Genomic DNA, 14,119 nt, shown 5'->3' with positions numbered 1-14,119 from the left:
GGAAATTGATGATAAAGAGGAATCTAGCTCTAGCACAGAAGATGATTTAGAATCTAGCTCTTCCTCTGGGGATGATCTAGAATCAAGCTCTGACTCAGAGGATGACTTGGAGTCAAGTACTAATTCTGGGGACTATCTGGAGTCTAGCTCTAACTCTCGAGGTAACCTGCAGTCACACACTGACACAACAGTTGCTATTCCCTCCAAAAGATTCTCAGAAACTCATATTAGGTCATCAGGGAATTATCTTCATTCCAATTCTATCTAATATAATTATGGCCCCAGTTCTGTCTCTGGAGATGTTATTCTCTCCAGTTCAATGTCTGAATTATCCGGAATCCAGAATAACTTCATTGTCTTCTCATTCTACAAAATCTCCCACAAAATATAAATTTCTTTCTGTTACAACTCCACATCCTGCATCTGTTGTAAACAGTGAACTCACATCCACAATTTCTGAAAAAGATTTAGATCCTAGTTCTGCCTCTGGGAATGATCTAGAATCAAGTTCTGACACTGAGGATGACCAGGAATCTAGCACTGATTCAGGGGATGATCTGGAAGCTAGTACTGAGTCTGAGGATGATTTGAAGTCTAGTTCTGGTTCCAGAGAAGAGCTGAAATCTAATTCTGACACTGAACTAAATTTTAAATCAAAATTTTCTACTAAACTTACAACTTCCTCAGAGAGAGTTGCAGAATCTCATGTTAGATCATCACTGAATTACCTTCATTCTAGTTATATTTCACGGCTTAAGTCTGTTTCTAGTTCCAGTTATGGAAATCTTCGTGAAACCAGAATGCCTTCAAGCTCAACTGCTCAATCAACAAAATCTCCCACAACATATAAATTCCTTTCTCTTACAATTCCACATCCTACATCTGTTATAAACAGTGACATCACATCAACAATACCACCTAAAATGCCCAAACCTACCCCAGTTTCAAATAGTTACCACATTACTAGTTCTATATTACATCAATCAATTAATAGTGTTACTCAATATTCTTCAGTTGTCAGTAATTATATCAACACACCTAGTGTTTATATCAACAGTAAATCTGTTTCTGTTGAAACAACTAGTTCTCCATCCCATTTGGAAATTGATGATAAAGAGGAATCTAGCTCTAGCACAGAAGATGATTCAGAATCTAGCTCTTCCTCTGGGGATGATCTAGAATCAAGCTCTGACTCAGAGGATGACTTGGAGTCAAGTACTAATTCTGGGGACTATCTGGAGTCTAGCTCTAACTCTCGAGGTAACCTGCAGTCACACACTGACACAACAGTTGCTATTCCCTCCAAAAGATTCTCAGAAACTCATATTAGGTCATCAGGGAATTATCTTCATTCCAATTCTATCTCTAAATATAATTATGGCCCCAGTTCTGTCTCTGGAGATGTTATTCTCTCCAGTTCAATGTCTGTAAATTATCCGGAATCCAGAATAACTTCATTCTCTTCTCATTCTACAAAATCTCCCACAAAATATAAATTTCTTTCTGTTACAACTCCACATCCTGCATCTGTTGTAAACAGTGAACTCACATCCACAATTTCTGAAAAAGATTTAGATCCTAGTTCTTCCTCTGGGAATGATCTAGAATCAAGTTCTGACACTGAGGATGACCAGGAATCTAGCACTGATTCAGGGGATGACCTGGAAGCAAGTACTGATTCTGAGGATGACTTGAAGTCTAGTTCTGGTTCTAAGGAAGAATCATTAAGTTATGAAAATCTTCATGAAGCCAAAATATCTTCAAGTTCTACTTCTCACCCTATAAAATCTTCTACAATATATAAATTTCTTTCTCTTACAACTCCACGTCCTCCATCCGTCATAAACAGTGACATCTCATCAACAATACCCCCTAAAATATTCCCTGGTTCAACTCACACCCCTGTTACAAGTTCATACTCCACACCAATACAAAGTAGTTACAAACTTTTTAGTTTTTCTCTAAAAACATTTCCAGATTCTTCTTCTACCATTTTAGCAGCACCACATCTTACTTCAGCTTTAAGTAGTTCTCTCCAAACTTCTGGAGTCTCACCACATATTACTTTCACTCCAGAAGATACTTTAAACACAAACACTACACTTAACATTGATGATTTTTCTGCTTCAATCACCCAAAATATTGCATCGTCTTCTTCAATATCCAAAGCTTATACTGACTTGAGATCTGCATCTGGAGATGATATGGACACAAATTCAGCCTCTGGTATGGATATGGAGTCTAATTCTGCCTCTGGTGAGGATATGGATTCCAGTTCTGCATCTGGAGAAAATTTACATTCCAACTATGGTTCTGGACATTACCCAGATACTCCTTCTCCATCAGGTGGATATGCAGGTATCTCTTCACTGAAAGGTGAAAAACCAGGTTCCAATTCAGTTTCAGACAATTCTATTAAATCTCCTGAAAATAATCAAAATTCCACATTAATTTCTCCTACAACTACTTCAGCATCAATATCTGTATTCAATAACTCTATTCCTGCTAATAGGAATAAATCAGGATCGAGTTATTCCTTAATTCATAGTCTATACAGGAAACCTGACCCTAGAAAATCCTCACCTAGTAGTTCAGCATCTAGTTTAACACTTGTTGATGATACAGATTATAGTTCTGCCTCTGGGGATAATCTCAACCCCAGCTCTTCTAATGATGATGATGATGACTTTGATTCTAACTCTGCTTCTGGTGATGATCTTGAATCTAACTCTGCCTCTGGTATTAATCCAGAAGATTATAGACCAGGTAATAACCAGAAGATTTCAAGTTCTACCTTTGTTGATGAAGTAAAGGATTCAAAGCCTGAGAGAGAGGACAGGCAGAAATCAAAACCATTCCATGCAATCGATTCTAATAACAATCTTGAAAAGTCTGTGAGCAATGATGTTTATATTGACAATTACCCTTACACAAAATCTAAGCAACAGACAAAGCATAGAAAATGGAAAAAGAAAGGTTGGAAAAATTCATTTTTAAATACCCAACCAATCACAAAATACCATTCTCGTGTAAAGTTAACTGTTCACTTTCGACCCACCATTTTAAGAAAACAATCATCTGATAGTGATAAAGGCCATAATATTCAGGATTTGGTTCCTAGTGACATGTACGATTACCAAGATTTTGAAAACATTCCACAAAGATGAGTCCTAAAGTATTCTAAGGCCATTTTATTGTCTGTTCCCGTCCCCTTTCTCACCAGTAATCTCTTCTCTATCTATATCTAAGCTAAAATAACATCTTTTTAATAGGACTAAATTCTTAAGTGACAAAACATTTATTTATCATAAAATATTTGGCCATTGTCCATCTCCAAATATTAAAAGAAAAAAATAGTCAAAAAAATGCAATGAAATAAGCAGTAAATATTACCAGAGGAAAATTAAGATGAGCATTCGTTAAGTTGAGCATTCATCAAGATGAGCATTCATTAAGCGGAGCATTCATTAAGTTGAGCATTCGTTAAGTTGAACATGCATTAAGTTGAGCATACTATGTTAATTAATCTGGGAATACATTAATTGATTATTGAACTATGTTTCTTGTTCATTGTTAAGTCTATGAATTAATACTCTCTTTGGCACACACACACACACACACAGAGAGAGAGAGCAATGCATTCATTGCTATCCTCCTACCAGTAGGAATAGTTAGAGGTCTCAGGAGGAGGAGGAGAGCAATGCCAATATATCACAATCACATAAATGATAAAGATATCAATAATAAATCTCTGGGCAAACACTAATAGGGCAGAGAAACTGTGTCAATAGCCAGCTGGAGGAGATGTCTTCCTGGGGCTACAAGCTACAGTAGTATGAACCCTTAAGGGTTAGCCACATTTAGGTGGCAAATATACTTCACAATATAAATATTATTTATGTGATAAAATGGCCTGTTGATATCACTTAATATACTGAGATGACAACTTAATCAATAGACATTTAAAAGAGACACACACACACACACTCTATGCCCTGTCTATCTCTGTCTCTCTCTCTTTCCCTCTCCCCCTCACTTATACACACACACACTCTCCTTCTCTGTCTCACTCTCTTTCTCTCTCTCTCACTCACACACACATGCTAATTCCTATTGCGCCATTCTCTCTCTCACTCTTTCATGTTCAAACATACACACACACCCTCTCTCTCTTTCTTCTCTCTTTCTTTCTCTCTCACTCTCTTTATCTCTTTCTTCTTCTCTCTTCCACTCTTTCCCCCCCTCTCTCTCTCTCTCACACACACACACACACACACACACATGTATCTTAGGATAAGTGACATATTGATCATGTTTGATTATATTTGCAATAATCAGAAACGCACGTCAGAATAAGTCTGACTAACAATTGAAGTTGGGAGCAACAATTCATACAAGGTACAGAGACTATGTAAAAAAGTTACATAAATCCTCTTTTCTGAGTTCATTATTAAACTAAAATCAATGTAATTCACATTGAATATACACAGCTCAGAAACCAAGTTGTAAAAAAACAAAAGAATCAAAGTTTTAGGGTTTTTTTAAGTTAATCAACCTTCTTTCCTATGCTATGATATGTATGCATACATACATACATACATACATATATATACACACATAAATATATATATTATATATATATATATATACATACATAAATATATACATATATGTATATATATATATATATATATATATATATATATATATATACACACACACATACATAAATATATAAATATATTTATATATATATACATACACATGCATAAAAATATATATATTTATATATGTATATACATACACATACACATACATAAATATATATATGTACATACACATAGATAAATATATATATATATATACACACACACACACACGCATACATAAATAGATACACACACACACACACATATGATGTTTGATTTTACTTTGTGACATGCAATGTCTGTTTTTGAAGATAAATTTACATTTTCAACTGTGATACATGACTGAATTTTAAACATCTTTTCCTTGTTTTTTGTTTTCATTCATTTTATTTTATTTATGTCTTATGTTATTAACCTTAATTACATCAGTGGATGATGTCCTATTAACGAGACGAAGTAGTTATAACAATTTTGATGATTCTCTGAGCTGACATTAACAGCCATTTCTTAGAGACTGTATAAAGTAGTATGTGAATGTGTATGTGTGAGCATATGAGAGCATGCGTGTGTGTGTGTGTGTATGAATGTATGTATGTATATATATATATGGAAAACGAACCTCCACCAACTATTCTGCCCATATGTCTGTGCACCCCTTTCAATGCTGTGTATACCATAATGACTGCAAACCTAACAGAGGCCTCAAAAGACATTTTAAGATCCACAAAGATCAGAACTTAATTGCAGCTCTTGGTGGTCCAAAGCAGATATGCAATCTATGTGGGTGTCTTTTCAATGCACTGTCTGATTTAAAAAGCCACATCAGACCTGGTCAGACTTTGTACAAGGAGTTAACAACCATCATGTGTGTGTGTACACAAAAAAAAACGGTAAAAAATGGATGACTTCAAAGCTACAGCTTACCTGTAATCTGATAGCTAATGAGCTGAAACTCTGAAGTAACTGTCAGCCTTTTCCTTGTAAAAATTAACAAATATGTACTTGACTAAAAAGTATTGGCTATTCCCTCTGTTCCACGTTATTATTGTTTTTATAACTTCACATAGAAACAAAGAATATATATATATATATATATATATATATATATATCACGTGATCACGTGACCAACTAGACCATTGGGATGTTGCTACACATCGCTGGTCACAATGTGTTCGCATTGTTTTAGCCTTCGAATGAAGCCACCCCGGTGGCTAAGCGAGCAGGCCAACAGAAGAAAGAGTGAGAGAAAGTTGTGGCAAAAGAGTACAGTAGGGATCGCCCCCCCCCTGCCAGAGCCTCGTGGAGCTTTAGGTGTTTTCACTCAATATATATATATATATATATATGACAGAGACTTAATTATTGTGGCTGGTGACTTCTATGGACATGTTGGACAGCACCCCACTGGATTCTAGGGAGTGCATGGAGGCTATGGTTTTGAACCTAAAAATGAGGAGGGAACAAGTCCGCTGGAGTTCTGTGATGCAAATGATCTTATGATCTGCAACACTAACTTCAAAAAACCAGCCAGCCACTTAATCACTTATTCTGGTGAGCGCATAAGCCAAATTGACTACCTCCTCACCAGACAGCATGATAGATGGATGCTTTAAAATGTTAAGTCTTTCCCAGGTGAAGAGTATACAACCCACCATAGGTTACGAGTTAGTGACTTCAAAATTAGAGCTAGAAAGACCTGGAGAAATAAACCAATCTGGAAAAGAAGACTATGGAAGCTCAAAGCCCCAGCAAACACAAAAATTTAGAGATTAGCTAATGGAAGCTTCTGACGAAAGCGAGGAAGAGTTGGGGACACATAGCTTAGAGGACAATTGGAAGTTCTTGACGGACAATCTACTGAGAGCTACGGATGAATCTGTGGTTGGTGCAGAGTCCCAGCTAGACCAAAGGTGATATGGTGGTGGAACAAGGAGGTAGACAGTGTTATAAAAGCAAAGAGACAGGCTTGGAAAGAATGGAAAAACGGTGGAAGCAGAGAATTATATCAGGTAGCCAAAAGGGCAGCTAGGTGTCAGGTTTACATAGCAAAAGGAGTAGCTGAAGGGAAGAGATTTGCAAATGTCCTACAGCATGAGGATCAGAGGCATGAGGTGTTCAGGATTGCAAAGCAGTGTATCAGAGAGAATAGAGATGTGGTAGGTGAGAAATGTCTGCAAATGGATAATGGTATGCTTGCACTTAGTGACTCAGAGAAGAAAAGATGCATGGAAGCGTCACTATGAAAGGTTGCTAAATATGGTAAAGGAATGGGAGAAGGAGAATCTACCAAATATTGAACCAATTGAGAGACCAGCAATCAGGGTTGATAGCAGCATCATAGATAAAGCAATTAAGGACATGAAAACAGGGAAAGTCCCTGGGCTATCAGGAATCACTGCTGAGATTATTAAAATATCTGTTGGCATAGGATACAGATAAAGTCGTCTTTGCATGTGACAGATGTGCAGGAACAAAATAAGCCCTAAGAGCATACGGGACTTAGATTCTCTCAAATGCCCAGGAAGCTCTCTTGAAGTTGTTGATATTTTTTGTGACTTAGGTGACCAAATTAGCAATGGTGGAGGATGCTCTGAAAGTATTGTTTCTAGAATAAGAATTGGGTGGAGAAGTTCAGAGAGCTATTACCTCTGTTGGCAACAAAAGGACTCTCTCAGAATGAAAGGTAGACTATATGATGCTTGTGTACGAACAGCTATACTCATGGTAGTGAGACATGGGCTCTGAATGCTGAGGATATGTATAGACTGGAGAGAAACGAAGGTAGTATGCTCTGTTGGATGTGGAACATCAGTGCACATGTACAACTAAGTGCAAATGTATTGAGAGAAAAGTTTGGCATAAAAGGAATCAAATGTGGCAAGCAAGAGAGAGAAGACTACATTGGTTTGGACATATGATGTGCATGAATGAAGATAGCTGCACAAAGAAGTGCTGATGACAGAAAGTGGATGGTACCCATGGAGAAGGAGACCCATGAAGACATGGGATTAAGTGGTAAGGACTGATCTCAGGAAGTTGGACCTCACGGAGGAAATGACCATGGACTGAGATATCAGGTGATATGAAGTTCTTGAGAAGACCCACCCACATCAGTGAAACTGAATTCTAGAAACACTGTAGAAAACTTCTCACACACTCTACCACAACAAACCAAACTACGTCTCTACATCCCTTCTCTTCCTCACATTTCTACTTCATGTACTATGATTACCTCCCACTCACCAATCCTGTTCTCTTGGACCTGTGCCACTGTATGCTTGCTCCCAACCTGTGTGTTCTACCCACATGCCTTGTCTCACTCTATTATTTGCCATCTGCTAGCCCCCTGACCTGAGGACTTATTCTTTGTAAGCCTAGTACTTATACTATTGGTCTCTTTTGCCAAACTGCTAAGTTACGGGGATGTCAAGCACATACACACACACACATACGACAGACTTCTTTCAGTTTCTGTCTACCAAATTCACTCACAAGGCTTTGGCTGGTCAGAGGCTATAGTAGAAGACACTTGCCCAAGGTGCCAAGCAGTGGGACTGAACCCGGAACCATGTGGTTGGTAAGCAAGCTACTTACACACACACCACACACATGTAAAGGCAAGCTGGCAGAATTGTTAGCATGCTGGACAAAATGCTTAGCAGCACTTTGTCTATCTTTAAGTTCTGAGTTCAAATTCCACCGAGATAGAGATGTGCCTTTCATCTTTTCAGGGTCAAAAAAATAGTACCAGTTACACACTGGGGTCAATGTAATGGACTTAAACCCTCCCCCAAGAGTTCTAGTTTTGTGCCATAATTTGAAACCAATATCTATCTATCTATCTATCTATCTATCTATCTATATCTGTCTATCTATTTATCTGTCTATTTGTCTGCCTATTTATCTATCTATCTATCTGTTTGTCTATCTATCTATCTATCTATCTATCTATCTATCTATCTATCTATCTATCTATCTATCTATCTATCTGTCTGTTTGTCTATCTATCTATCTATCTATCTATAAGTATATAGAATGGTTGCTAAGTCAGTGTATATATATTAAGTCAGTCAATATGATATAAGTGACAAACCCGCAGATACACTTATAGTTATAACAGGAGAATCGTTGACTATGTAAACAAAAACAGAAGGCTGAGTAAGCAATGAATCATTTAGAAACATGTGGCTGCATATGGTTGGAAAAACTAAATATGTATTTCCATATATCTGACTAATCTGTGTGATTCAAAAGTGGTCGTCTTAATAATGGTGTGTACCTCAACAATCCAGAACTTTGCTGCATCTGAGTGTCTGATAAAAGCCTGTTTTTTTTCACTTCTGTAATTCTTTTGTATGTTTGAGTTTGTATAGTGTACTAAATGACATGGGCTTGTGAAATCCTTGAGCTATCCTCATGTGTGGCTGTGGTCTTTGATACTGCAACCACAAAGTCGTTTGAATATCAATATCTAAAATATTGAAATGCTCTATCAGCAGCTATTTGCAATAAGTGGATAACAACAAAATCATAGCAGTGGTGCATCACCCTCGCTACTAATAAAATATCACAGCCACAGATATGAGATATACATCTCGTATGGCAATTCTGTTAGCCAAAATATAAATAACTATACAGTTCTTCTGAAAGAGGATAATATTTTTATACAGTACTTGTATAAAGCATTTTATTTATGATAAATTTGTTTTCATACTGTATTCCAGTTTACCATCAAAATATTGTATTTACAAAACTTTCAATGGCTATATTATGTTCTAAATTTGTTGTTTTTTTTCCTACAAAATATTCATGTAAAATAAAGCTGCATCTTATGCAAGAGTGCATTTAAAACACCGGCAAATGCAGTATGTATACATACATGTTCATTGAAGATTGTTAACATTTTTCTTAGGGAAAACATTTTATACAAGTCAAAAATTAGGGATTGTATCACCATATTTTTTGTTCTTCCAGGGATATTACAGATGTGATTTGGTGATGTTACCCCTTAAGCTGAATGTCCATTGGTTCCAATATATAATTTGAAGTAAATCTATAAAAAACAAAAAAATGGTTCTTCTTTCTATCTTTTACCATATACATAGAAAACACACACACACACATATTTTTCTTTAGGTTCAGATTGGCCAATCATGTTTTCTCACCTTAAGAACAATTCAAACAATAACTTCTTGTTTATGAATAATTATATACTAACAAATGTATACACACATGAACATAATCTTGCACATATTTAAAAATATTTTGAATTCCTTACACTCCATTTTGTGAAAAACTGGTAAAAAAATTTCACATATCAATGATGAAATGAGAAAAAAATGAAATATTTTTTAAGGAAATTAAAATATGCAAGTTTGTTGGTTTGTTCTTCAAATCTGCAACTCAACTGAAAGATATTCTGCATAATAATAATAATGATTAATAATAACAATGATGATGATGATGATGATGATGATAAATAGCTTATTGTATAAAATGTTCAGGTGCTCCACAACTTGTTGGAAAAGGGTAAAAGAGGGGACAGACAGCGCCAATAAGTCAAGTCAGATAAAAAGACAGTGATGAAAACCAAAAGTACATGCACATTTCACAGAAGAAAACATCAAAAGAAAGAAAAGTGAAGAGCAAAAAAAAATTCTTCAGCTTGATTTAAAATTATTGATTTCCACATTTGACTTTTAATATCAAATAGATTTTGGGGTATTATAAATCTGCCTCTAACTCTTTATTCATAAACACACACACACACACATGCATGCACTCGCACACACACACACACACACATTGTATTTGATGGCATATAAGCCTGCACATTTTTTCCAAAAATTGTCTCAGGGAAGTTTCCCCAGCACCTATACATGAAGTTAGCACCCCCTCCCACTCCCATAAGCTTCAATGCACAAAAATTTATTTTTCTCACCTGAAATTTGGATGCATCTGATACACCTGTGGGTTTTGCAATGCCATCAAATATGGTACATACACACATGCATACATCTGTGTCACATATTGTCTTGGATACATCAGATTTCAGTATAACCTTACTGAAATTCTTAAACTCATATGTGCTAGTAAATATCTTATTCAAATAATAAATGGAATTCTTACATATAAAAAAATTAATAAAAAATACTGGCAGGAAAAATTTTGAAATTTTAAAATGTTCAAATTCTTATGACTAACACACTAAAATCATTTCAACCATGTTTCTTTGTTATATTCCTTTTGTTCATCTGTTTGCTTCTGTCTGTCAGCCTGTCTCTTTGCATAGATTTAGATATAAGGTACCACTGTTAATATGGTGACTGTGTACAGATTTAGATGCAAACTCTTTCTTTACTTTAATAAAGAAAGCTACTTATTAATTAGTTATGATTATGTATTTCTTACTAAAAGAAAGCAATTATTAAAATTTACACTGTCTAGAAAATTCTTATAAATTCCAGTTTTAATATAGCTTTATCAACAAGCATTTTTTAAGATTCTTTTAATGTTGATGATTTTAACTACATGTTTCAATCAGAAAATTATCTTTATTCCTGTAACATACATTTTTAAATGTTTTACATTCATCTCTCTTTAACTGTTTCCTTGCAATGCTCTCTCTCTCTCTTTTGTTCCTATTAGTCTTTCTGTTTCTGTATTCTTATCACTTTTTTCCTCTTTTATCCTTTTTTGTTTTTTTTCAACATTTTTTACACTTTGGCCTTAGTCTCTTTTCTTTCTCTCATATTCTGTTTATACCTCTTTCCCAGTTATTTCATTAAATACCTTTCGTTTTTCTCCGGTTCATTCTGTTACTTTCACTTCTTTTCTTGCAATGCTCTCTCTGCCACCTTTATTCAATTGTTTTTGTTAAACTCAAATCACTTACATTTAGTTAAAAATAGGTGATTGTGTTACTTGGAGGATATTTGGGAAAACGTTTACACTATATTTATTATATGAAAACTACTTTGAAATTTTTTATATATTGACAAACATGCACATCACAGCAGTTTTCTAGAAGCAAACACAACATAAATGACCATTTTCTGAGAGTATATTGGTTGCTTCTTTATCAATGTCTTTGCTTTTTTTCTTGTTTTTTCTTCTCAGATGAGTCCTTTACAGTTTCTTACAGAAAGTCTTCTTTCTGGTGAATGGTTGAAACCTGCTCCACATTTTGAAACTATCCAAAATGAGCAAAACCTTGTAAATACAAATATTTTCTTTTTTACTCCAAATCTAAAAATTCTGGAAAATTACTAATCTTCTTATAGACTTAAGTAGGCTTAATCTATGGCCCACCACCAGCACCAGTATTTTTAGAAGAATTCTCTTGACTAAATTCAGTAATTTACCATTACCATGTAGGTGTTTAAAGACAGTAACAAACTCTACCAGACATTGACCTGCAATATGAGTAAAGATGATCACAATATTATTTCAAATATTCAGTCAAATTAATAATATATCAAGGCTTTCTTCTGTAAGTATCTAATTTTCTCAAGTGTTCTACAAATTATATACTGCAAAGTGTTTATCAGAGTTTACCATTTTCTCACATGGCCAACATCACGTTATTTGACATCATTGTTTTAATGGGTCCTTTTCCAGGCTTGCATCAATCAGAAGGAATCCATTGCAGTAAATTTTTCTATGGTTGGATGCCCTTTCTGTCACCAATCCTCACCTGTTTCCATATAAAGTAATGTTTGCCCCTGGCCAGACATATTTTCAGGGAAGACTAGAAATGAGATGCTCTGCTTGTATGACAATGATGTTTGTTTACAACTATCCCTTGATGTCAAAACACACACACACACATATATATATATATAGGCATAGGAGTGGCTGTGTGGTAAGTAGCTTGTTTACCAACCACATGGTTCCAGGTTCAGTCCCACTGCATGGCACCTTGAGTGGATTTGGTAGATGGAGACTGAAATAAGCCGATTGTGTGTATATATATACATATATTAGAAAAAATGAGGTAATCAGATCGGATGGTTCATATTTATTTATATATTACATTTTTTACATATATATCTATCATATCATTCGGATTATTAGCGCTTTCTCCCAATCCAGTAGGGTTTTTGAAAACCCCACTGGATTGGGAGAAAGCGCTAATAATCCGAATGATATGATAGATATATATGTAAAAAATGTAATATATAAATAAATATCTATAAATATGAACCATCCGATCTGATTACCTCATTTTTTCTAATATATAATACCTGTACATCATCTCCAAACCTTCCAATATATATATATATATATATATATACATATGTATGTATGTGTGTGTATATGTTGGTGTGTCTGCGTTTATCCTACCAACATTGCTTGACAACCGATGCTGATATGTTTAGGTCCCCCGTAACTTAGCAGTTCAGCAATAGGGGCTGATAGAATAAGTACTAGGCTTACAAAGAATAAGTCATGGAGTCAATTTGTTCAACTAAGGCAGTGCTCCAGCATGACCACAATCAAATGACTGAAACAAATAAAAGAATATATACACACACACAGAGGCTTCTTTCAGTTTCCTTCAACCAAATGCACTCACAATGCACTTCAGTTGGTTCTGAAATATAGCAGAAGTTAATTTACCCAAAGTGCCATAGAGTGAAACTGAACCTGAAACCACATGATTGGGAAGCAAACTTCTTAAGCTCACAGCCATCCCTTATTTATAAAAACCAATGAGGTACATAGTAACAACAGATGATACAACAATGACAAAAAAAAAACAGAATATGTTGTCAAAAAGATTTTTATTTACATAAGTTTTGGATCCCATACAAAAGTAATAATTATGATATTTCATTGCATTTTATACATAAACTTTATTATAGCTAACATTGCCATTGTTTGGTCCCTCTTTGTCACCTAATGCTGCAATGGTGGTTTAACACAGCCTCATATCTGACACAGCAGTCATGCTAAAGCCCACCCCTGCCACCACCTTTGTTACCTAGCATTAGTGCATCACCCACCTCACACTAGTTGATACCCCCCTTACCCAACATTTAATACTATGACTGTTTAGTCCCCCACCACCTCACTTAACTCTATGGTCTGTGCATGGAGCTGAGAAATAACAATAAGCTCCTTTAAACAGTAACTATAAATGAAGTAATTTGATTAACCTAAAAACCTATCAGGATCAATCAGCATCGATTAAATTTTTCATAATGAAAATTCCACGAGAGAGAAAAAACCAGTTACTTTTACCGTGGGCAAATATAAACCAAAAGCAAAAAAAAAAAAACAAACTAAAGTTTATGATATGCCATGAGAGGCATACAACATCTTTTGTCAAGAGATCAACGAAGCAGTTGGATTTTGGAGGAGGTTACCAGGAATCTGAAGTGAGCACGTTTGTAGTTTTAGTTGTGAGTGTTACAACTAAAACTCCTATTGTTACTACTACTACTACTAATACTACAGCTGATAC

General features: G+C 35.3%; 1 protein-coding gene across 2 annotated transcripts in view; it reads left to right on the top strand.

The window, feature by feature from the left end:
* The window catches only part of LOC115215932 (HHIP-like protein 1), a 92,021-nt gene that overhangs the window by 73,877 nt on the left and 4,025 nt on the right, over window positions 1–14,119 (top strand). The window contains exon 9 of one of the 2 annotated variants that reach the window (XM_029785294.2): window positions 9,625–11,046. The exons of the other annotated variant lie outside the window; for it this stretch is intronic. Within the exon in view, the coding sequence (XP_029641154.1) occupies window positions 9,625–9,641 (17 nt within the window). The 3' untranslated portion in view covers window positions 9,642–11,046. Of the gene's footprint in view, window positions 1–9,624; window positions 11,047–14,119 lie in introns of those variants that run through there. 2 annotated transcript variants of the gene reach the window in all.

This window comes from Octopus sinensis, linkage group LG9 (assembly GCF_006345805.1).
Source record: "Octopus sinensis linkage group LG9, ASM634580v1, whole genome shotgun sequence".
Classification (NCBI taxonomy): Eukaryota; Metazoa; Mollusca; class Cephalopoda; order Octopoda; family Octopodidae; genus Octopus; species Octopus sinensis.
This window is presented reverse-complemented; position numbering and strand designations above follow the sequence as displayed.